This window comes from Ursus americanus, chromosome 12 (assembly GCF_024610735.1).
Source record: "Ursus americanus isolate L20-20 chromosome 12, mUrsAme1.1.p, whole genome shotgun sequence".
NCBI classification, from domain to species: Eukaryota; Metazoa; Chordata; class Mammalia; order Carnivora; family Ursidae; genus Ursus; species Ursus americanus.
In genome coordinates this window covers 40,874,977-40,901,683 of record NC_142138.1, presented here as the reverse complement: position 1 = coordinate 40,901,683, position 26,707 = coordinate 40,874,977, and the positions used below count along the sequence as shown (strand labels likewise).

Sequence of the window (26,707 nt, the reverse complement as noted above, 5' to 3'; positions counted from 1 at the left end):
TAACATAATACATATGTCAATTACAGTAACTTAGTTATCATATTTAATTTACTGTGATAAATTTTCCTGTCCTGATATTTTTAAAGAAAGGTCAAAGTACCCCTAATTAGCTAGGACTTCAAATTGGTAAAACTCCAAGGAAGGAGTTAACATCAAGCTCTGGAGTCATAAAAATCTGGGTTTAATCTCCTGCTTTGCCACTTGTTAGCTGTGAGAAGCTTAGAAAAGTTGTCTAACCTCAAAGGCTAGTTTCCTCATCTATATGCTGGGGTTAATACTACTACCTACCTTCATCAGATTGTTACAAATTAAAGGAGATCATGCCTATGAAGCATTTGGAAAAGCGCTTGCCATATAGTAAAAGCTCAAAATTTGTTATTATTATCATAATGTATTACATATTTTTATGATAATGAAGAAAAACATGTTTCATAAATCTGGTTATTCAATATATATTTTCTGTGTACCTGTTAAGTTCTAGGCATCCACGCCAAATGGTACAAACATAAAAATGAAAGATACAGTTCTTGTCTTTAAAGAGATTACTGGAAGAAAGCAGATATATATTGATACATTTTCTTTTCTTTTCTTTTTTTTTTTTTTGAGAGAGGGAGGGTGAGAGTGCGGGGAGGGGCGGGCGAGAGGGAGAGAGAGAGAGAATCTTTGTTTTTGTTTTTTTTTTAAAGATTTTATTTATTTATTCGACAGGATAGAGACAGCCAGCGAGAGAGGGAACACAAGCAGGGGGAGTGGGAGAGGAAGAAGCAGGCTCATAGCGGAGGAGCCTGATGTGGGGCTCGATCCCATAACGCCGGGATCACGCCCTGAGCCGAAGGCAGACGCTTAACCGCTGTGCCACCCAGGCGCCCCGAGAGAGAGAATCTTAAGCAGGCCCCATACTCAGTGCAGAGCCCAACATGAGGCTCGATCTCACAACCCTGAGATCATGACCTGAGGTGAAATCAGGAGTTGGGGACGCTTAACCAAATGAGAGACCCAGGTGCCCCATATATTGATAATTTTGTAATAATACAGCAAGAGCAAGATACTATGGAAACACTGAAGAAGGGCTCCTAAAGTTGACTTGGGAGGTGGGATAAGAGGAGAGGAACTTCAGGTAACTTTTCTGGGGAGGCGACACTCAAGTTGAGTTTGAAGGATGAGCAAACATTAATTAGCAAATAGAATTGGGATGGATGATACCGGTGGAGGGACACAGACTGTCAACAGTTCATTGTTGCTGGAGCAGAAAGCACTAGGCAGAGAGCAGCAAGACAGCTGGCTGGAGAGGCAGACAGGCAAACCAGGAAGGGCACAGTGTACCACGTCTTAGCCCTTGAAGGGTTTTTAGCAGGGGTATGCCATGGTCAGAATTGTTTTTACATGGGCCCTTTTAGCATTTTGGCAACTACATGGCAGGTGGATTTGAAGGAGGAAAAAAATCTAGAGAGAGGAAAGGTGAAGAGGCTATTTTTTTTGTCAAAACAAGATGATAGATGGCAGGAGAAGAGGGGAAATGAAAAACTTAAGAAATATTAAGAAGGTAGATGTCAGCACAATTTGGTCATTAACTTGATGTGGAAAAGTAAAGAGAACAGAGTCCAGGATAATAACACATTTTCAAGTTGGGAGATTGAGAAGATTGTGGCACCATCAACTACAAACTAGACTATTTGAAGAAAACTATTTTTGTTTGTATAGCGTTGGAGGTATCTATTGACTATTCAAGCAAAGCTGTCATGTAGATAGTTGAATATTTATGTTAGGAAAGGAATTATAGATCTGGGAATCATTAGCATATTGCTTGTAGTTAAAAACTAGCAGTGAAGAGCAATGGGCTAAGGACAAATTCTGAGGAACAAAAGCGTTGAAGTCAACAGGGAAGTGCCATAAGAGGAAAAAAATATTATCGAATTCAGATTAAGAGGTTGGTGGGTAACTGATGGAGATATATTTACAAAGTTCACTCATGCATTCATCCAACTACTTATATTAATCGAACATCTTAAGTATTATGTGAAACATAATACTTAAGATGTGCCAAGCACTATATTATACATCTGATATGGAAACAAAGCTGAATAAGAAACAAGAAGCTACCCAGTGTAGAAGGGGGACATAGACAATGTTCATTACAATGCAATGTATTAAATGTCAAGATGAGAATACCTATTTACTATGTATGTTAGACACTGTGCCACATATCTCCAATCCTCAAAATACTCTAAAATAAGAAGAATTACATTAATTTTATATCTGAGGAAACAGAATCAATGCAGTTTGAAGTAACTCATCCAAAAACATAGCAAATAAGTGGCAAAGCCAGGATTCAAACTTAGGACTGTCTGGTGCCTGAGCCTACAGTCTTTACACTTTTGGCACCTCGGATCCACATCTCCCCTGTTTATTTATTTACTTTTGAATATACAGGAAGGATTCTGATTATATGCATATTTTCTTCCTATTTAAAAATGCTGTAAGTTTTAAGAAACTGGAGAGAAGTTATTAGGCCTATGTAATGTATTGTGTACTGTCCCATCAAAGCAAAAAAATTGGTGCTTAACCAATGTTTTCTCAGAGTAGTGACAGAATTATTAGCCATACAAAGAGGATCTTAGGTTTTATATTATGATTTCTGAAAACCTAACCTTATTCATATCCACAGAATTTTTAATAATGTGATAATCAGGTTACATGAACAGTCCATAACGTCTTAATAAAGAATAAATTAAAGTTAGAAATACATTTTGCTTTCCATTGACAAACTAGAAAACTAGCAAGTACAAAGGAATACTAATCCATTAGAAAAGGAACTTTAAAATATCCAATTACCTTCTTTGCAAAGACCAAAATCAGCAATTTTCACAAAGCCCTCTGTATCTAGCAATAAGTTATCCAATTTCAAATCTCTGTTCAGGATAAAAAAAAATGCAAAATTAAAAAAAATCAATAAAATCAGTAGATAATGTAGAACAAAAATCATTTCAAAAGGAGCTATACTTTCTCTTTACTAAAAATGAGTTTTTCAAGTTATCATTTGAGATTTAAATATTCTATTACAAATGTTCACTCTTCTTCCTTTTGGCAACTTTATTACTCTACATAATACAGTTTCTGAATAATTTTTCCCTGTTACATAGAAAAGAATGTATTTTAAAAAGGAATGTTTTATCTACTCAAGTATCTTCAAGCATGGAAGGAGTTCAAGTTTTTTTAACTCTGGTTCTATTAATTTGTTATTTGTGATAAATCTGACTTGGACCAAGTTTAAAGTTTGCCTACACATGACTCATAAGAACAAACTGTCAAGTTCACAGTATAAATAAAGTATCAAGAGTGCAGGTTTAACCTTCTAAGAGAATAATGCAAAATAAAGAGAAAGCTATTTATCCACACTAATTGATTAAAAATTAAGTTAAAAATTGTTTATCCTTTGAGTAAAATCAGACCACGAGAAAACCCTTACCTTGGAAAACTGTTAGAAGTTTGAATAAACTGATGTTTTTAGTCTCCTAGTTCTTATTGGCCTTCCTGAATTTGTCTAGTCTAGAGCAATACTATTCAAAGTGTAGTCCATTGCTTGGCTGCTGGGCTATTAACTATGTGTTACTGGTCTGCAACTTGAGAAGGAACTTATTATACTAGTACATAAATCAGCTATGTCACCAAGTACAGTGTTTAGTTGACAGCAACACTTAAGGAAGCAGGGTGATATTTTATACTCTGGCACAAGCTACTTATTTTTCACGGACAAATTTTGAGTAGTATTGGTCTAACAAAGTTTTCTGCAGTAGATCAGGTGAATATAACATATTCACCAGAATGAATATTGTTGGTGAATTCTGTTACCATAGGCCAACTTACAATTTGACTATTTTAGTTAGGTAATGGGCACAAGAAGAAGAACAAAGAATTTCATCATATAATTACTGTGTTAACTATTTCTTTTAGAATTGGAGCTTAACATTTTTACAAAATATCCTTCTTAAATATTTTTAATTCGAATTCACACCAAAAGTAAGCTATTAGAAAGTATCAAAACTTTACTCACCTATAAACAATTTTGTGTTCATGTAAATACTGCAACCCAAGAACTACACATGCAGCATAAAATCTGTTTGAAGAAATAAAAGTTTAATAAATTCCACTGCTCTTGAATCCCAGTTTATACTTTTATGCTTCAAAGCAGAAATTTGTAGTTAACTAATTTCACAAATATTTATTTAGTCCTTACTATGTGCCAGACACAGTAAGACATGTGCTAAGTATCAGGGGTAAAATTAAAAAGAAAAATACAATCTCTACAATGGAAGCCATTAACTTTGCCTGTGAGTGGTGTCACTGAAGTCCTTAGAGTAGACATTGGGTCTGGAGAAACTGCAATTTACCTTAAGGGCAAAAGTACTGTGGGAAAGTAGAACTCTCGTGGGGAAAATACAGGACATTTATTCCCTAAGAGGCAAAGCGACAGAGGTGTAAAAGGTTTGACAACCAGTAAAAAGTTTGTTGTGGCTGAAGTAAGAATGGGGAAGAAGTGGGAGACAGGACTGAAAAGACAGCCTGGGGTCAAGTTGTGAAGGACCCTGAATATCATATTATTGATACTGAAATTTCTTTTTTTTAGCAATAGAGAATCACACCATTTAAATCAGAGCAGAATAATCACATTGATGTGAGAAAGATTTTTTGGAGAGTAGTGTGAAGGCTGGAGTAGAAGTAGGTAGATATCTAGAAGGAAACCAAACAGGTAAGGTTGTTATGATATGGTAGTACAGATGGAAGACCATGAGACCCTCTATATAGTGGCAACACAGTGAGCAGGAGATGGACTCAGGAGAAACTTAAAAACTAGCACAACAAGACTTGGTATCTCCCTAGCAATAGAGGATGATGGAGAGGGAAAAACAAGGTAACTCTCAAGCTTTCCTTCTTAGCTCAAAGAGTGATAGGCAAAGAGACTGAGAAATAGCCAAAATTTTGTGGGGAAAATGAGGTTAGCTTTGGACATGTTGAATTTGAATTGCCTTGGGGCAGGTGAAGAAATTGGATAAATGGGTTTGAATCTTAGGAAAACTTGAGCCCAGCTAGAAACATTAACTCTTGAGGAATAGGACCATGTTGGTCTTTTGCAGTGTTTATTCTAAATGTTTGGCATAATGCCTGACACATGGCAGGCCTACTGAATGAGAAGGTAGGTGATAAACGAATGAATTTAAAAAAGCAGATCTGTCTTCAGTGTGGAATAGCTTATAAGGAAAAACTTAGGAGATTCAGTTCTTAATTATGCAAGTAATACATAGATATTTTCTCTGTAAAGTACACATAATACCCCTGGGTCCCAAAGCACAGTATTTCATTCATCCATCTATCCATCTCACCCCAATGCCACTATCATCTATAGAGATAACTCCTCTTGTTAGTTTGGTCAATGTTATTCAAACTTTTAGAATACACTTATATGCACATGTAGATAATTTAGCTATGTCTTGTGTTTACTTATTTTTACAAAAAAAAATGGGACCATAATTTGGGAGAATTTAAAAATGCAAATATTGATTATACATTAGATCTTATATAATTATTTGCTGAAAGTTTAAAGAATTTAGCTTAAGTCCATTAAACAGATGTGATTCTAAAATTGCTTAAGGTAGTTATTTTTATACAGAAGTTTTCAGGAAACTTATTTTGGTGGCAAAGCATATAACAATTATAAAAATATCTTGATTTATCTTTTATTTCATTCTTTGTAAACAAATTGCCCTAATGATACTCAACAAATAATGGGTCTATTGTTTAAAATATATATTTCACTGAAGCTTACTATACTATGTGTCAGGTACTATGTTGGATATTTTCGCTTTTAACATTACATATTAATTTAATATTTAATCTTCATATCAAACCTTTAAATCTTTTACAGAAACAGAAAATGAAGCTTTCAGAGAGAGTAACTTATTTCTCTAATGGTGCAAAGTTGGGAAACAAATTATTTTTGATACCATAGTCTTGGTCAATAACAATTCAGTGATCATCTAGTATGTCTCAACCATACTTCTGGGTGTTCCACTAATACACAGAATAGACACTATCCTCCCTTTTAGTGAGGGGAGACAGGCAATAAAAACATAAAAAAATAAATAGATGATTTCAGGCAGAAATAAAGTGCTATGGAGATAATAAAACAGAAAACAGAGTAAAACTGATCTGATTTGGGCAGTAGTGATATAGTGGTACTTTAGATAGGCTACTCAGGAAAGGATTTCAAAGAAATAACATTTGAGGTGAGATCAGATCTAATCTGATGGGATCGTAATCAGAGGGAGGTACTTCAGATTTGAAGTACTACAATGCAGCATTTTATTCTTGTATTTCACTGGGCTTAACAGTTTCATTTGTATATGCCTTGTATTCTCAGCAAAAATAAAAGTTCCTTAAGGCAGATCTGATTTTAAATTTCTTTAAAAAAGGGCAGAACATAGCAAAACAAAAACAAACAAATTCCCATGTGCAGTTAGCACATGCTGGGCAGAGTCTAGATGCTCTGCTTTTAATCCTTAAATCTTCAGGGAAGGCCTTCTACTTTCTGGCTTCTGCCTCCTGTTTGAAAGCTTCACTAACCATCAGAACTAATCCCTCTATTTCTTCATCTGAAACTTTAAGGTATGAGAGTACTCCTATTTACTCTATATACTTCTAATCGTCATGATGAGAATCAAACTAAGGAATGAAAGTGAAAATGCTACACAAATGTCAGTTGTCAGAATACAGACAGTAAAGGTTTACTACTGGTTTATGATTTTTATGATTTGGGATGTTTTGAAAGTAGGTTGATCAGACCTGCTAAAAATTTGGATGTTGCATGTGAGGGAAAAAGAGGATCAAGAATGACTCCCTCAAAAAAAGAGTGATTCCCTCAAATCAAGAAATAGACTCTTAACTATAGAGAACACACTGACGGTTACTAGCGGGGAGGTGAGTGGAGAGGTGGGTTAAATAGGTGATAGGGATTAAGGAGGGCACCTGTGATGAGCACCAGGTGATGAGGTGATGCATGGAATTATTGAATCAGTATATTGTATGCCTGAAGCTAAAATAACACTGTATGTTAACTAACAGGAATTAAAATAAAACCTTAAAAAAAATGACTCCCTATGTTTTGGCTTGAACTCGTGCTGCCATTTATTAAGAAGGGGAAGATTAGAAGAGTAGCAGGCCTGGGAGTGGTGGGTCAGGTTGGGGGGAAATGGGAGAAACCAGGAATTCAGTTTGCAAAAGCAATACTTATTAGCCATATGAAGGGAAAAGTCAAATTGGTGCTGAATGTCACTAGAGTTGGAAGTTTAGGCAAGAAGTCAGGGCTGGAGATATAAAGTTGGTAAACATCAGCATACAGAGTGTGGCTCTTCAGAGCACTTTCCAGTGTTCAAATCCTAGCTTCACTACTTGAAGAGCTATAAAACTGGGATAACAGTAGGGGGAAAATATATATACATGTATATTTAATCTCAAGTATTTCCTTTTACTGTTTTTTAATGCATTTAAAAAAGCAAACCCTTCATATAATATTGAATTCAAAAACTATAAAAAGAGAGTGAAAAGTTTGCTTTCTACACCTTTAACTGGAGGCAATATGCATACAAGTTTCTTTTATGTCCTTTCAGAGATATTGTAAGCACATGCAAACAAATAATTTATATTCTTTTAACTTATTACCCTTTAAAATGCAAATATAAATATACAAATACATGACACAGACTCCTTTATACTTTCTTTTTTCACTTAACAATATACTTTGCATATAGTTAGTATTTAAAGCCATGGTTCTAAAAAAAATAAAATAAAACAAAACCATGATTCTAGATGGCATTCCCTAGGAAGAAAATATAATAGAAAAAAAAGGAGAAATTTTACTAAAATGAACCTTAACTGTGTATCTAAATTATCAAGTAGGATTTAGGGCAATCTATAAAATTTTCAACATGGACAACAGAGTAAAATACATGGATATATGGCAAAAAGGTAAGTAAGGTGAGTTCTCACATTTTTTGCAGAAATTTTCTGTTTGGAAAGAAAAAAAAATTCAGAGAGCTTTTTTCCTTCCTAGCAAGAAGTCTGTCATGAAAAAAACTCAGAGAAATGTCTAAAGCATACTCACACAGCTCTTGGTTCAGAAAAGACATCAGTATGAATGTGCATCATTAGGTCTCCACCAGCAGCATATTCCATTACAAAGCAAACGTGCTCTTTGGTTTGGAAACATGCAAAAAGGTTCACCAAAAAGGGATGTCTTACACTATTCACAGTTTCAAAAATTCTTTTTTCACACATCAGGCTGTAAGAGAAAACATTTAAAAATCAATAAGTTTTTCAAAAAAAAGTTCTAGTTGGAAATGATATTCTTTAAAAATTACTGAACTCTAAAATAAGCAAAGTTCTTACCTATTATAACTTTAAAACCGTAAGATGTGCTTAGTTTTGCTTAAAAAATTTGGTCTACTTGATATATATAACTTTAATTGAATATTAATGAAAACTAAAATATATGATTAGCATGACATAAAGATTAGAGTTCACATTGATAGTATCAGAGTAGCACCTACAGGGCTAATAGTCATAATTAAAAAAGCCTTAGGGGTGAATTGTGACTTTATCAGGAATTGGTGAGAATTTAGCAATCTAAAGAAAAATTAAAATTTTTTTCTTAAGATTTATTTATTTTATAGACAGGGAGATAAAGAGAGCATGCATGTGTGGTTGGGCAGGAGCAGAGGGAGAACTGTGAATTTATCAGGAATTGGTGAGAATTTAGCAATCTAAAGAAAAATTAAAAATTTTTTCTTATTTATTTTATAGAGGGAGATAAAGAGAACATGCATGTGTGGTGGGGGAGGAGCAGAGGGTGAGGGAGAGAAACAGACTCCCTGCTGAGCAGGGAGCCCGTGGGGTTCAATCCCAGGACCCTGAGACCATGACCTGAGCTGATATAAAGAGTGGGATGTTCAGGAGACTGAGCCATCCAGGCACCCCAAGAATAATTTTAAAAATATAAAATTTGTGATGAAGGTAATTTCAAGGACAGTATTTATAATTCATAAGCTATAGTATTAAAATATTTTTTCATATAAAATATGAAGTTGAAAGGTAAAGATAGGCTGCATAAAATTTTAATTTAGAAGGCTGACTGGAAAATAAAGAGACTACACGGAGAATTTTATTAACATGCTTCAAGGAAGCTCCTTGAAAATGATCTGATTTGTAAAAATCTATAGCAATCACAGGCTTTGCCTTTGTAGCAGCTTGTCACTCTCACAAGCTGCTACAAATAACAGTGGTCAACCTTACAGACTCTGGAACATTAATTTTGCCTAAATAGCCAAAAATACCATTCTTCCTTTCCTTGAAAATATTTAGTAATCAACTTGACTTTAAAACTCAAGGTAGAAGAAAACCAGGTCAAATATTATTAATTTTTTAAAAAAGATTTTATTTGAGAGAGAGCAAGTGAGAGAGCAAGAAGGGGGAGCAGAGGAGGAGGGAGAGTAAGAGAATCCCAAACAGACTCTGAGCTGAGCACGGAGACAGACTCGGGGTTCGATCTCATGACCCTCAGCCCATGATGTAAGCAGAAATCAAGAGTTGGATACTTAACTGAGTGACCTACCCAGGCGCCCATCAAATATTATTCAACTATAAGTTGGAATTAACATGTTTTAAGCACCTGATCAAAATAAAGATATTAATATACATTTTATTAACAATTAGATTATATCTCTAATATAAAATAGGCACTTTATTGACATTAACATTTAAAAGCATTAACAATGCCTTTATTTTTAAAATTAAAAGATTGCTTAGATTTTTGTTATTATTGTTAATTTCAAACTGCCAAAAAATGCTAATGTTAGAGGGAGGCAGATCCATTCTTCTTTCTTTTGGGTCTTTTAAGAAGGAATTCTTTTTTAAAAAGGTAATTTTAAAGATAAAGTATTTATTTGGGTATCCAGACTATATTGCTAGGACTCAAAAATATTTAAGTAGAATTTGGAAACATTTAAGAGCAAGACAAAACCAGAGAGGGAGGGAGATAAACCAACAGAGATAATCATAGGAAACAAACTGAGGGTTACTGGAGGCAAGGGAGGTGGGGGGAATGGGGTAACTGGGTGATAGACATTAAGGAGGGCACTTATATAATACTAGGTATTATATAAGACTGATGAATCACTGACCTCTACCTCTGAAACCAAGAATACGTGTTAATTAACTGCATTTAAATTAAAAAAATTTTAAAAACATACCTGTTGTGTAGAAGGAGCATGGAATTTCTAATGCTATGTTAATATAGTTGTCTTCTGGATTATGAACTAAGACATCTGCTCAGTTTTAAATACTGACAGTAAACGCAGCTATTATGGAATAGTCTTTAAGCTCCACTTAATAAGGTCACATTCTAGTCAAACTCTTACCCTCTCTCTGATTTCACACAATCTGTTTATAATTTTATACATACTCAGAAAGTCCCAGTGTAATTGTTTTAAAACTAGGGTTACGTCTACATATATTTGGCAAGGTTTCTAAGTGTTATTACAAAGTAAGTGATTATTAGAAATAAATTCAAAATAAAGCTTTAAAACAGTTAATAGCTTTGATTTTCATCACCACTTAAATATATTGGAAAATAATGTCCAACTGGGTAAGACTGATAAGATGGCTTCTAAAACAATGGATTCATGAAATCAATCTAAATTTGGGTACTGCAGATAAAATATTCAGACAAAATAAAAACAAAATGACAAGTAGATAACAAACTATCTCTTCATTGTCTATATGGTTTATATTTATGGAGGAATTTCTAATTTACTATGGGTGAATCACTAATTCTCATGAATGGATATTAGGTTAGACCTGTGTTGAACATGTAAATGATGTAAAAGATTGAGAATCACTGATCACAATGCCTCTTAAAATGGCTTTAATGCCATTCACAGGAATGCTTTGATGAGGACTAGCAATACTAATGAGGACTGGATAGATGTCTCCGACTCTTAGGTAAAGGAGACAGGCTCTTTATAGCCCAAAATTGTCACAATAATTTCAAGCATTTTACAGCACACTAAAAAGCTATTCTGTAACAGTCTAACTTTTCCCAACCTTACCTAAATTGTATATTCCCCTTAAAAGTTCATGGAACAATCCAACCTTAATTCAAAACTTCAAATTTTATTCATTCTGTCCAGAACAATTTTCCTCTAAATTGTCATTTAACTTCTCTCCATATTCCCAAACATCTTCAATCTGTCAAAGAACAGCACAAATCCAATCTCTCTTATAAGGCCTTACCTAAATCCATCCGCACACCACGATGTTCCCCTTTCTCTGAGCTACTACTGTCTGTACTGTTTATTTTAAACTCAAACATATCTAGCCTCTTTTATTTACATTACTAATGTACTTTTATTTCCCTAAGTAACTAATTCCATCCTAACATTTTTTGTGCACCTCCTTCAGAGTTCAGTACATTATTAGACATTCTAGAAGCTTATATAAATAGTTATTTTGGTCAGTGGAAAACAACATCGTTAATAAGACTAAGGTCTTAGGAATGAATCATATTCATATATATTTTATATGTATGTATAGATTTTCAGGTATAAATAAATGTTTACTTATTTATACATAAAATAAACATACATTTATTTATTTACTTATATTGGAAGATTTTGTTTATTTATTTGAAAGAGAGAGAACATGAGGAGGAGGAGAGGCAGGGGAAGAGGGAGAAGCACACTCTCCACTGAGTGGGGAGGTGGACTCACGACTCAATCCCAGGACCCTGAGATCATGATCTGAGCCAAATTCAGACACTTAACTGAGTCATCCAGGCGCCCCAATGTATATTTATAATATATGATTAGCTGTGCTTTTGTTCTATGACTGCAAAAATATATTTCCAACCAATATAAATCTTTTTTTTTTTTAAAGATTTTATTTATTTATTTGACAGAGATAGAGACGGCCAGCCAGAGAGGGAACACAAGCAGGGGGAGTGGGAGAGGAAGAAGCAGGCTCCCAGCAGAGGAGCCTGATGCGGGGCTCGATCCCAGAACGCCGGGATCACGCCCTGAGCCGAAGGCAGACGCTTAACCACTGAGCCACCCAGGCGCCCCCCAACCAATATAATTCTAGTAATGTTCTGTTATCTTGAAATATGAACTGGTAAGAAAAGGAAGCTGAATGACGAGGCACTACAGGGACATAAATGTAACATTCTTACTCAGGACTGGGCATAGATGGGACAGAGAATGTTCTACTAATGGTAGGTGGAGAATGCAATCTTTGTAAATGAATCACATTACTTTGGAGTTAGTCCGTAATTTTCATCTTAAAAAGAGGCTGATTGGTATTTTCTATGATCTATTTTTTTTAAAAAAAAGGGCCGTTTTCTAAGTAAAATAATAAAATTCAGACTAGAGAAAGAAAACTTAGAAAGGAAAAACTGTCATTAAGTATTTTGGAAACATCTATTTAAAAAAAAAAACCCAGTAATATGGTATAACATCAAATTCTATGGATCTATTAAAAGGATGAACTAGGAAGTGAATATAAAGCAATCTGCTTACTTATTAGTTTGAGTTGTTTACTATTCAGAATTGCAAGTTATAAATATGTATTTCTTTTCAAAATATGTTCGTCTATTTTTTAATTTGCTATTCTTTTCTTGCTTTCCTCTAATTGCTCCTTTTTGCTGCCTTCCTCAAATTCCTTCTAACAGTGAGCTTTATTTCTCATTCCAGATTTTCTATTTCTCTGTTTTTGTACCAGTTCTACTGAAGATTATTTTACTTCCACGTTACTGACTATGTGGATTTATAACTGAAGTTAGTAAGGATCACTCATCAACTTTTCACCAAAACTGGATTAATTTTCAGTAGGGGTAACAGCCTAGGTTCTGGCTAAAGCTCCATCCTCTGATCTGGACATTCTTCATTAATAGTAATATTAATGTTATCCTGTCTAGATTTAATTAGAAAGTGTTCTTCTATAAAGACTTGGCTCAAAGTAGTAACAAGGTAGCAGGAAGCTATATAAACCACAAAGATTAACAGAGGTAGTACCAGTTTATTATTATTTTTCAAAAAAAATGAATTTACCATTCACAGATCTGGAATAAAGCAAATATTCTTTCATGACAGAAAAATATTTGACCCTAGTATTACAGCAGTTATAAACAGACTGACAGTGTAATTAAAGGTTTGCTTTAACCAACTACTTCGGTAAAATAAAAATACAGTTCTAAGCATATCCTATGGTGCACAGAATATTATATAAATATTCAGCAAACTCCTCTCTGAGTAGTTTACTTATCAAGAAAGAGTTTATTTTGATGTAGTTGAGGGATGTGGAAAACAGGTAAAAAATAAATAGGAAAATCCAAAAGGATTTTTTTTCTTTTTACATAAAGGAAAACTTCATTTTCAAGATTTATCCTAATTCTAATAACTTCCCAGGGCGCCTGGGTGGCACAGTCGGTTGAGTGACCGACTCTTGATTTCAGCCCAGGTCATGATCTCAGGGTTGTGAGATCAAGCCCCATGATGGGCTCCTTGTGGGGTTCAGCCCTCAGCTTGGAGTCTGCTTAAGTTTTTCTCCCTCCACCCCTCCCAGCCTAAGCACACATGCTCTCAATCTCTCAAATAAATAAATGAATAAATAAATAAATCATAAAAAAGAAAGAAAGAGCTTCCCATATGATGGGGAAAAAACATTATAAGTAGCAATTTGGGTGTGTGTGTGTGTGTGTGTGTGTGGCATGTAATTCATTAAGGCAAGCATTACCAAAAAATATGTTTTAAAAATATGCAGGTTAACTGAGGTTCAAAGATGTTCAGTGAATTGCCCTGGGGTCAGGTCAAATCATTATTTAAGAAGGAACAACGAGGAATAGAGAAGCCAGTCTTTTCACTCATAGTCCAAGGCTCTCTTCATATACAGGGCTGTCTTCTATTAATATCAGCTGATGCTTGCAAGTGGTTTATGACAAATACTGCTCATAAATATCAAATAAAAGTCTCTCTCTGTAGTAAATATGCTACCTGTTATACAATGAATTTGTATTTAATCACCCTATTAGGGCAGTCTTTTTAAAGCATATTCTCTAACCTAATTATAATATTGTTCCCGAAGTCCTTGCATTTTAAAAATTGTATATAAAGTCCTTGCATTTTAAAAATCGTATCCATATCAATTTACATTTATTAAACCCAGACAGGTAAGATGCTCTGGTTAGGGGCACCTGGGTGGCTCAGTTGGTAAAGCGTCTGCCTTTGATCCGGGGTCCTGGAATCGAGCCCCATGCTGGGCTCCCTGCTCTGCGGGGAGGCCTGCTTCTCCCTCTCCCTCTGCCTGCTGCTCCCCCTGCTTGTTTCTCTCTGTCACATAAATAAATAAAAATCTTTAATTAAAAAAAAATGCTCTGGTTAAAAAATACCATTTTAAGAAAAATGAAAGAAAAAACAGATATAGGTGCATTTTAAAAAGCAGAATTAACCACTCAGTTAAGTACAGATTACCCGTAACTGACATTCTCTTACTCCTATAATATGAAATGGGAAATAGTCTCATCTGACCACAGGTGAGTAACACTTCCTGTTTCACATAAACACTTTACCATCTCCAAGTATAAAAAACTTAACAATTAATTTAAACATTTCATCATCTTTCCTTGGTACCCACTAACCAGTAAACTGTCATAAGGAGAAGTTGGCTAGACAGAAAAACAGTAATTAATGCCTATCTTACATCAAGTATTGATACATTAATTTAGTTTCCTCACATACTACGGAAATGGAAAGTTTTGCTGTTGCAATATATACATCAATTTTCATGATCTTAAAACTACAGAAAAATAAAAAATTTCATAAAAAAAAAACACTAACCTGTCTACTTCATCTCGAGCCACAATGTCTCCTTTCTTTAAGGCTTTTATAGCAAACATCTCGTTTGTGTGTTTATATTCAGCCAAAAGCACCTGAAATGAGATTAAAATAAGTATTTTCTATTTGAGTTATTACTTTCCTAGTCATTCCAAGAAAACTTAAAAGATTACCTTTCCAAAATGTCCTCTACCCAAGACAGCGCAACATCTGAAGTCTTGTAGATTAAACTGAAACATCTGTTGAGATCTGAAAATAGTATACCAATTAAAAATAAGGCAAAAATATGGGTCCAAATATGTAGCAGCAAAGCTCTGTATATATTCTTTACCTTCTCTCCTCAAATTCTCGAATACCACTGTACCCTAGGCCTGGTTGAGAAATATCAGGCTCATATTCAGATGGAGATTTCGGAAGTATACTATTTCTATCATTCTCAATATCAAAGACAGTTTCTGAATCCTATAAAATATTAAATATTCATTAAATCATAGAAGTATTGAGAAAACAACTTATTTGGTAAAGATAAAGTTTTAAAATGTCAAAAGTCAATATAAATATTAGCAAGAAAAGTAAAATTCAGAGAATGGACATTCTTACAGTTATTAATTTTATATTACACTTATTTAAAAATTTTGAAAAATGAACATCATAATCTTCAATGCATATTCAGAAATCATGTTAACCAAGTTAGAAGATGAAGAGTGTTTGAAGCAATGTATCATCTAATATCAACCATGCTCGTATGCTCCTTTTACCTGCAATAGCCTGTTCCATCTGTACTGGCCCATGATCTTCAGAGGTTTTATGTTTCACTCACAAGAAACATAAAAACACAATTCACACAGGTAATTTAAATTAACTGAAATGTACACCTCACTCACTATAATGCTTTTATCAGTAATTCATTTGGTAAAAAGGAATTATACAAGGTTTAAAATGCCTTGCCTGTCCTGGTGTATCCAAATCTCTTAATTTAGCAGATTCATCTATTTCTCCAAGGGAAGAATCACGTGGTGGGGCCGGAGGAGGTTCAGGTTCAAGATCAAAGTCCAATTTGGTTACTGTAGAATCACTTATAGAAGATAAAGTAATTCACCAAAAACAGTAATCAAAAGTATATATTTTAAATAGCTTTAAAATTAAAGCAAACAATTTTACTTTTTATTATTTTAAAATAAACAAAACACTAATTTCAAAATGCTATTTGGAAAAAATCAGACTTTTAAAAGACCCACCATAAGCAGTATGTATGAATGTTACAATAACTATTTCATAAAAGCAATGCTTAAAAATCTTAGACACATACCTAGCTGGAGGTACTAGTTCAGGGATGCGTACATCAACCACTGGCACTGTAGCAGGCACAGGAGCTTGAGGGCTGAAGGTGCCAGAATGATTTACTGTAGGAATAGCTCTTCTCACTAGCCTTCCCCAAGTGGCAATATTAATATTCATCTGAGGAGCTCTGAGAAATGTTTTGCCTGTGGATATTGTGAATAAAGAAAATAGAAAAAGTAATTTTTTTACATATTACCAAAAGCCATAACTTAAAAATTCATATTCATTGGTTTATAATTTATGAAGAACAAACAAAATTTGTCACTTAAAAAACAGTTCTTAACTCTTTGTTATAAAGGCTAGTGCAAAATAGTGAAAATTGTTTTAAAAATAAATAGGTAGGCACTGTTTTTTTAAGTCTAGCAATGCTATGTGGGAAAGGTTTAAAAAAGAATTCTCTTAAAAGAATGAACTTTTAGAGATACTAACTATAATATTTATGGATGAATCAATATGGTGTCTATGTTTGCTTCATATAATCTGAGGTAGTATGTGGATGGGCTATAGATGAAACAAAATTGGCCAGGAGTTGAATGCTGTTGAGGCTGAGTACTAGTGTCTCTACTTATGGATATGTCTGAAATGTTCCTTAATAAAAAAAGTTAGAAATGAATGAATAAAAGGACAACAAAAAACAAAGATGGGTATCACTTTAAAATGTAGCTCTTCTATGAATAAGAATACACCAAAAGACATTATATTTGATTCCTTAGTAACTACCTTGTTGTTTTGAAAAAATTTTCTTTTGTCTTTGGAGTTTGGGTCTTCTTTCAATAACTGGATTAAAAAAGGTAACCTGCAGTGAAGAAAATTCAAGTTGACATGAGTACAGCTTTGGATTTATGGTTCATGAAATTCACTAAATTTCTAAGTTTTGAAAACAAGAGAACCTTAGATATAATTTAAGCCCAACTTCTTATTTTCTAGGTGAGAAAGCAGACCTAGAGAGGATAAATGATTTGTCTTAAGGTAATACACCTATGCAGTAGTGGAGTTGAGCCAAGAATTCAAGTTGTCTGTCATTCAGCCTAATACTCTTTCTACTTCTATATCATGCTGCCTACATACACAATTTCAATTATAGTGATGCCACATTTAATAAAATACATTTATTACCTCTGCAAATAAAGTACCCTGTGGTTCCAAATAGAGACACATGCCATGTCGTTGGTTGTCTAAAAAATCTTCTAACCTCAGAAATTTTACAGCACACAGAGATCGCCAATCACGCCAATAAACTGAAATTTCCAGTTCACGTGACTAGGATAATTAAAAAAAATAAAATAAAACAGAGAAGACGTCATTGGACACACACTTGAATAAAAGATCACAAAAAATATAAAATACAAATACAATAAACAAAGATAACACACACAAAAGTCACACTGTTTTGAAGAGTGCTTTGTAATGTTTCTCTATTACATATTATTTTAACAAACTTATATATTTTAACTCCAAGGAAGAAATTTATATTCCACCAGTCTCCAGCTAAGATATTCCTTTTTTTTTTTTTTAACCAAAGAATACACAACTGGGAACAACCAATACAGAAGAATGACCACAGAAACTCTTTCCCATGTCATAGCTTCAGTCTTGATATCACTTACTGCGCTATTACTGAAAGACCTCAGTGCTCCCTCAAAGAACCCAATTCAAACTGTCTTATTTCCTTATACCAATGTTGGGTCAGGGAAAGGTCTTTATTTCTATATTAAATAGCATTTATTCTGCACTTACAGTGTGCCGTACACTGTGCTAATAAGCACTTTAAAAGTATTAGGTCATTTAATCTTCAAAAGAATACCACCAGGTAATATGACTAGTGATAGCAGGGGCCTGTGCAGGCAGGAAAGGGAAATTCGGAGTAAGTTTTATACAAAAAGATGTTCATTTATTACAACCTTCTCCCCCACAGAAGGCAGCAAATTAGCAACAGCCTTAGTGTCCAGAAAACTAGGTACAAGTATATTATACCATATCCATATGAGAGAATACTCTGTAATCATTAAAAATAATGCTTATGTGGAAAAACATATTTAAGGTTTTAACAATCAATTAGAACAGTGTTTATAAATAGGCAGGTAAAGCCATAAACTGCCCTCTACATATATGTTATAATCTACATACATTTTAATTAGAAGCACCAGACTTCTCCATTACTTTGTTTTTCAGCATTTTGCAGACCATTCACAAGAAGAGCTAAATGTTTTTCCCCTCTTAGGCTCAACAAAGTAATAAGTTATTTCTTTCATTTAAGAACTTTCAGTTTATGAACTTACGCCTATTACATAAACTTCTAGCATACATAATAACAAATCTTTCCGCTTTAAATAATGAATTGATGCAAATGAACACAAAAAACTTATAAAAAACAGAACATGAAAAAATGAGTAAAAACACAATGCACCAGAAGGTGTCATAACTAATCAGAAAAAGGTATCTATGGCAGTATGTGAACTCAGGGCCATCTCCTGCTTCTCTCTGAAACATAATTACTATGAGAGAGAATATTTGTCATGAAAGAGGAAGTATGAGTGGTGTATAATTCTTTTAAGATCAGCAAATGGCATCTACTCAAGTTAAAAGTATTTTGGGAAGTTATTTTGGGAAATAAGCTAGGTGAATAACTGAACCAGGGATTGGTAATTTACACTACACTGTTTCAGACTACAGGAGAGGTGTCCTTTCTCCTGTCATATTCCACAGTGTCAGGAGGAAGATCTGTGATGGATCAGTCAGACAGACACAAAGCGCTGGGGATGGAATCAGTACTTGTTAGAAGTTCTTACACTTTCACACTGCCAACACTTAACACATGGTTAAGATTATATCTTTCTTTGGATGAGAAGAGGTCCAATCACTTCATTTGTATTTATTCTAGCCACTCTGATAAAATGTATCGACTCATTTCTCTTTCGGCTTTCACTTCATTTCCTTTTAAACTGAAGGGTGTTAGAAAGATCTAAGATTTGAGATGGAAGGCTAGCTTTCCTGGAGCTCTACACTCAAGTTTTAGGTATTAAGCTCTTCATTCTTTGTGACTTTGCATTCTTCCTTGTGAATATGACTCTCTACAATTTAAGGGGGGAAGGTGACTGTGATCTAGAGCAGATTCAGATCTTTTTAAGTCAATATTTATAACACTGTTTCATGGAACCCTAAATCTACTTCAATCTCTAACATCCAGTGTGATTTGGATACGTAAAGCAGGAATACAGCACCTAAAAAGGAAAATACCTATTTTATATAAAGAGATGTCGCTAATGTTTATTGAATTTAAACTGTGTGACTGCTTATTTGCTGGCAATTTTCCAGATGAAGTAGGCCAGTACTAGAAAGCAAGACGTCTTTCTAGGTAATGTCAAACTCTAAGAGCAACAAAATTCTAGATGGAGTAAAATCACTACCAAAATAGCTGAGCAGTATGATCTGAGCTACTCATGGGCATTACTGGCAAACTGCCCCAACTTGTGCTTTATTTGGTCTTATTATGAATTTGAACCTAGAATCAAAGAAAAAACTCTGTGGTAGATCTAAGGCACCTATATGATTTGTTTGAAGTCTCTATAAGGCCTGAAACTAAACAAAAAAGTGTAAGAGACATTGAATCAACCGTACAAGTAGGAGAGGAAGGAGAACAACTTAAAAAATGTGCTGCAATTTAAAAAACCCAGCACACATCTAGCATAAAAAGAAGTGAAGCATCAAGAAGGCTGAAGTTCCCAAACTGAGAGGAACTCTTGGGGCGATGGAGGATATTTTAATTTTACAAAGGAAACACAGTGAAACCTGTGGGACACCATAAGAAATACCTCACAGTAAGTTTGGTCTCAACATCAGAATGGACCACATTCCTTTTGATGACATCTTATCTTTGCTAAACTGGATTTTCAACAATTGATTTTTCTACATGAAAAATCAATGTGTAAGAGGAGTTATGGGTGCTGTGTTCAATCTGATTTCATGCTTTGAGAAATTATATAGTATACAACAGGCAGACTCCATTAATAACTGGCTACATAAAAATGAAATAAAATTATCTTTTCTCTCATTTTGTTTTCTTAAAAAGTACTAGTTTGTTAAGACATAAATACTAAATAAACATTTTTCAGTAATTACTTTTTGAATGAAATTGTGTATATTTAAAGTGTATATCATGATATTTTGATATATGTATACACTATCAAGATTCCTCCCATCTAGTTAATTAAGACATCCATCACTTCACATATTTTATATTTGAGGAGAACATTTAAGTTCTATTCTCTTAGTAAATTTCATTTACATTGTTGGCTAATTGAATTTAAATTAAAAAATTTCATTTATACAGTGTTATTAGCTATAGTTACCATGTTATACATTGGATACTCAGACCTTATTCATTTTATAACTAAGCTTTTTTTTTTTTTTAACCAACCTCTCCATATTTTCCCCACCCCCTAGTTCCTGGCCACCACCTTTTTTTTTTTTTTTAATGATTTTTTATTATATTACGTTAGTCACCATACAGTACATCCCCGGTTTCCGATGTAAGGCTCGATGATTCATTAGTTGTGTATAACACCCAGTGCACCATGCAATACGCCCTGGCCACCACTTCTCTACCTCATTTCCAGGTGTCTGACTTTTTAAATTTTTTTTTAAGATTCCACATATAAATGATATATGCAGCATTTGTCTTTGTCTGGCTTATTTCACTTAGCATAATGTCCTCAACGTCATCCATGTTGTTGCAAATAGCAGGATTTCCTCTTTCTCATGGTTGACTAATGTTCCATATATATTTCACATCTCATCTTCTTTATCCATTCATCCTTTGACAGAGAGGTTGTTTCCATAGCTTGGCCATTGTGAGTAATGCTGCAATGAACATGGAAGTACAGATAGCTCTTCGATGTTTTCATTTTTTTTGAATATATACCCAGGAGTGGGACTGATGAATCATATGGTAGGTCTATTTTTAATTTTTTGAGAAACCTTTATACTATTTTTCATAGTGGCTGCACCAATTTACATTCCCATCAATAGTGCACAAAGGTTTCTTTTTCTCCACATCCTTGTCTACACTTGTTATCTCTTCTCTTCTTGATGACAGCCATTCTAACAGGTGTGAGGTTATATCTCCTTGTGGTTTTGTCTTGCCATTTCCTTGATGATTAGTGATGCTGAGCACCTTTTCATGTACCTGTTGACTATGTGAATGTCTTCTTTAGAAAAATGTCTATTCAGTTTCTGTCCATTTTTTAATCAGATTTTTTTTTGCTATTGAGTTATAGGACCTTTTTATATATTTTGAATGTTGACTCCTTATGAGATCTATGATTTGCAAATACTTTCTCCCACTCTGTGGGATGCTTTTTCATTTTGTTCATGTTTCCTTCGCTGCACAGAAGCTTTTTAGTTAGTATTTCTTAATAAATGAAATTACTGGATATTTCTTTTGGCCTGGACACACACTGTTTAAAAAAAAAACAAACCAAAAACAAAACTAGAACACTGAGGATGCTGTGAATCAAGAGTCAGGGAACCTCTAACAGAAGAAAATGAAAGCTAGGCTCCACTGCTGAAAAAAAAGGGGGGGGGGGCAAAAAACAAAGCATGGAAAATTCAAGAGCCAAGGAAAGGTAAGACTTTGTAAACGTACAACACGGCAGATATCACATTAATTGGTCTTTTATTAATTGGCTTTCCATGGGCTTCTAAAGACAACACAGGCTTGGGAAACACCAGTTAGGGTCCCAGAAGCAAAGAAACTGCACGCTCAAAGAGTTTGGATTTTATTTATTTTTTAAAAGTTTTTATTTATTTATTTGACAGAGAGACAGAGAGAGAGAGAGCACGAGTGGGGGGGGGGAGGGAGAGGGAGAAGCAGACCCCCCACTGAGCAGGAAGCCTGACATGGGGCTTGATCCCCAGGACCCTGGGATCATGACCTGAGCCGAAGGCAGACAACACTTAACCGACTGAACCACCCAGGCTCCCCAAAGAGTTTGAATTTAAAAAATTGGCTATTTATGGATGTGTGATTAAAGTTAAGGAACCAACAAGGATGGGAAGCAACTGACATCTAGCAACAGTAGAAAACCATTACCACCCCCAGCCTCAATGGGCAAAAGGCATAGTTACCAGAATCCAATGAGAACTAAACTTTGGAAAAGGGACTGTCCAATGGGAGCTGTAGCCACAGTTGAACCAATGCTGTGAAAACAGGCAAGGAGAGAAGGAAACAAACACCTTGACTTCCCTCTCCTCCTGCCCTCATACTTCCTAATAATGTCTCCCATTGTAAGTCAGAGCTTAGTGGTTCAAGTCCACAGCTATCACTGCTCCAGGGGCAAAGCATACGACAGGGAAGGGGGTCACTGAAGTCCACTAGGGGCAAACAGAAAACAACTACATCAGGAAACAGTAATATTCCTTGAGTTCAGGAGTCCAATAAGGGTGATTTTTCCAGCTGGACTGAATGTGACAAAAAGAGGGAAACCTTAGATCTTTGGGGAGGATGGGAAATAGAGAGAGGAGAGTTGAAGACAGACAATGGAGAATCTGAGGTTGTGATATTTGCTTGAAAAATCTCCCTCCTACAGATGTGGGTGACTCTGCTCTCTTCATAAGAGAGAAGTAAACAATTACAATACAAACTAGTGCTTTAACAGTTTTATATATAAACTGCTTCCTATCTATATCAATTCATATTGTATAAAAAGTTCCAAAGACTCCCTATTATTCCAAACCTATTATAAACTTTCCTGCCTCTGTGTCTTTAAATAGTTTCTATGTCTAGTCCTGTATCTTATTCCCCAGCCAAAACCTATGTTGTCATATGAGATTTCAAACTGCTCTTCCCTCTGTACCAGTCCAAATTCACCTTTCAAGACCAAATTAAGCATCCATCTCCCTCAAAAGGACATTCATGATTAAATCCAGTCCATATGTCTTTCCCTTGAGTTTTTAGATGTGTCTAACTTTTTGTTTATCTTTCTAAGGACTTGTGTTCTCAAATCTGAGGATTCACGTTTGTCATCATTTCTGGAAAATCCTAGGTCATTATTGCTTCAGACATGACCACTGCCCCATTTTCTCCACAAGTTACCGCATTCTGGAACTCCATTTAGTGTGTTAGTCATTTTCATCCTATTCTTTATGTCTCTTAGCCTCTCTTTTATGTTTTTCATCTCTTTGTTTCTTTGTGTTGCACTAGGGCAACTTCTTTAGCTTGATCTTCCATACCACTAAATCCTCTGTTATTTAACCCATCCACTTAGCTTTCAATTGCAAATGTTATTTCTGATATTTGTTAAATTTTATTTCATTCTGCTTCCCACCCAGCTTCAACAATTTACCAATGGCAATCATGTTTCACTGCCACCATTCCCCCAATTATTTTTGAAGCACATCTCAGATGCCTACTATTTCATTTTGTTTTTTAAAAACTTTGCCTAGTCTTTTTGTCACTTACTCTTTGCTCATGTTTTCAAATTCCTCTATTATTTAAGTAATTTAAACATTTATATTATATTCTACAAAGAATAATCCCATTATCTATTGCTGCTTACTGATGGTGGTTGTATCCTTACATATTTTAAAATTTTTGATGCATGCTCATGTTCGGCAGAATTCTTCCCTAAGCTTCTGAAACACAATTTAATAATTCTTTATTTTGTTTCAAACTGTTTTCTTTAAACCTACCAGACCATAGGGTACCTTATGGAAAGAGCATTTCTTACTGTTTTGTATTTCTCACAGTGCTAAATGTAGGCCTTTGCATGTTACTTTAAAGATCACAGAGGTAGAAAAAAGCTAAAATGCTGATACTGTGCTATAGGACAATAACAGGTAAGACATAAGGGAATAAGTCAGACTCAGTTGTGTGGGGGAGGACAGGAGTAGGTAAGAAAGAAGCTATTTTCAAAATGTATAGGACACCCCCCCCCCCCCCCGATTCTAATTTGTGTCATTCTGGGAATCTATTTGGGAATCACTGTACCAACCAGAGTGTGTCACCTGGGTATGCTGAGGTAGGGGGGAAAAAGAGGAAATTGAAAAAACCTGTTTTTTAGTTTTAAAGATATTTTACATAAGTTATTTTCATTCACTCTGTTAATACTTGACGAATATCTATCCTAAGTACTATGACAGAGATACAAAGACAAGCAATGTATGGTCCTGTTCTCAAATAGTTCATAGTTTTGTTGGGGAGATGGAAATGTAAATACTGGCAATAGAGAGGCATATACAATTGGCGCAATGACACAAAAGGGAGAAATGACCAATTTTTCCTAAGGGAAAGGTAGGAGGAAGATCAGAAAAGGTAAAATTGCTCAAGCTGGGTTTTCAGATATAAATTACAAGATTAAAGGAGAGAACACAGTAGTCACAGGGGAAAGAATGTACAAAGTTAAGCACGCATAAAGTATATTGTAGGGATAGGAAATAGTTTCATCTAGTGAAAGCCTAGAATATAAGTAGGACTACTTTTGGAAATAAAGATGTGAAGATGGGCAGAGACAGGTCATGAAGGGCTTTGTATGACTTGCAAAAGTATTTGGTCTTTAACTTGTAAATTATATGCTGCCACTAAAGGATTTAAAATATAGAGGAGCAGAGGTCAGATCAGATCAGACAATATAATAATTAAAAACAAGGCCTCTAGAATCAAGATTGCCTGGTACTGCATACTCAATTAATTTCTGTAGAACAACAAACAGGTTGAAATCTTACTTGATACCACTTACTAGTTTTGTGACCTTGGGCAAGTTACTTACTTACCCTTTTTGAGCCTCAGTTTGCTCATCTGTAAAGTATGTTTAATAATGGTATCAACCACCTAGGGTTGTATGAAAATTAAGAGTTAAGACAAGCTCAGCACATAGTCAGTAGTCAGTAAATGTCAGCTTTTACCATTATTATTGTGATAAGTGATTAAGAAAATCTATATCGGAAACAAACAGACAAGTTAGCACACTATTAAAAAGAACATACTGGTTTCAGGTAAGACTTGGCTTTAGTGTCGAATGCTTGCGTTGATTCCCAGAATCACTGCTTTCTAGATGTGTGGTCAAGAACAGTTATTTAACTTTTGGAATCTCAGTAATCCCCAAAACAGTGACACTATATGTAACGTGTGTTGTTCAGGACCTATTACATCAGAAGTTTCAGTGTAATGTGTAATGAATGATAGGGAGAGGAAGAACAGATTGTGAGCACAAATTACTACTTCTAGAATCCTGACTATGAAAGAGAGGCCTATCAGTAGAGCTATGAAGAAGCAAAACAAAAAAAAAATTCTTTTAATGGGAGGAATGTGAACATATGCAGTAAGAAACAGAGGTGAGAAGAAAGGAGGAGGTAAGAAAAAAATACAGGGGACAGCTTGGGTAATGGAACAGAGTTTAGGAGATAAGATAGAATGGAAAATGGAGGACAAACTAATTCTTATAGGCTCTCACAGGATAGAGAGAGACCTCTTTTTCTAAAACCAACGAGGAAGATACAGAAATATTTGCAGGTGATGGAGGAATTTGAGGAAGCTGCATCCTAATGATCTTAATCTTATCTCTAAAACAGAAGCAAATGGATCTGAGGTGGGACAGAAGACTTGAAGAGATAGTGGAAGAAAAGCTTCTAGTAATGGGATTAAGATCTGAAATGCAGGACAACTTTTACAAGCCCAGCTGAGGTTAGAAACTAAGATTTATAGGTATGATTAATATTTCAGCAGCATTCAGTAGATTAGAGCAGAAAAGACAGATGGTAGGACTGATTTGCTGTTGGGCGTTTCCATAACAGGTGTTGATATAAAGACAAAATTGAAGAATGCTTTATGTGGAGGCATCAGTAAGGACATGGCTTGGGATAACTAGTTTTAGGGTACACAGAAAAGAAAATTTAATTTGTAAGGGGCTGACAGCCCCTTCTTCAGTCCCCTTCTGAAGAATCAAGGAAATGGAAATAGTTGATCAAATATCTAGTTCTGTGGTAATAAGGAAGACAGCCAGATGAGTAACAATTAATTACATGAGCTGTCACTTACTGCATAATCATTATCTGCATAACCACTAATCTTGGTGCTTGTAACTATCTCATTTAGAGAAGTAAAAGGTATGGTGAAAGTCTGGCATATCAAATTTAAGATTTCAGAACAATTCATTGCTAGAATGACAAGAAGTAAAGGTATACTGTGGCTGAGGTGCTCGAAGAACTTTGAAATAATACTATGTTAAGTAGGTTGTTTACATACATAGTTTTATTCTTTTTTTCCTTTAAATCCTCCATAATGATGCTGAAGTGAAGAACCAAAGTCCTTAAGGAATACTGGAAACTGTCTGGTGATCAAGAAATGATAGGGATGGGGAAAAAATAGTAGATGATTATATACATAGTTCACTGTCTCAGAGGACTCAGCCTCAGAGGAGAATATGATGTGTCGTTCG

The 26,707-nt window shown here is 34.8% G+C and overlaps 1 protein-coding gene across 2 annotated transcripts in view; it reads right to left on the bottom strand.

Annotated features, from left to right (window-relative positions):
- Positions 1 to 26,707, bottom strand: part of PKN2 (protein kinase N2) — a 141,208-nt gene that overhangs the window by 19,153 nt on the left and 95,348 nt on the right. For both annotated transcript variants that reach the window (XM_045801851.2, XM_045801852.2), the window contains 10 exons: positions 17,391 to 17,534; positions 16,995 to 17,070; positions 16,243 to 16,417; positions 15,882 to 16,008; positions 15,265 to 15,395; positions 15,107 to 15,182; positions 14,937 to 15,028; positions 8,156 to 8,332; positions 4,052 to 4,114; positions 2,833 to 2,909 (listed from right to left, as the gene is read on the bottom strand). In XM_045801851.2, the coding sequence (XP_045657807.1) occupies positions 2,833 to 2,909; positions 4,052 to 4,114; positions 8,156 to 8,332; positions 14,937 to 15,028; positions 15,107 to 15,182; positions 15,265 to 15,395; positions 15,882 to 16,008; positions 16,243 to 16,417; positions 16,995 to 17,070; positions 17,391 to 17,534 (1,138 nt within the window). The remainder of the gene's footprint in view (positions 1 to 2,832; positions 2,910 to 4,051; positions 4,115 to 8,155; positions 8,333 to 14,936; positions 15,029 to 15,106; positions 15,183 to 15,264; positions 15,396 to 15,881; positions 16,009 to 16,242; positions 16,418 to 16,994; positions 17,071 to 17,390; positions 17,535 to 26,707) is intronic.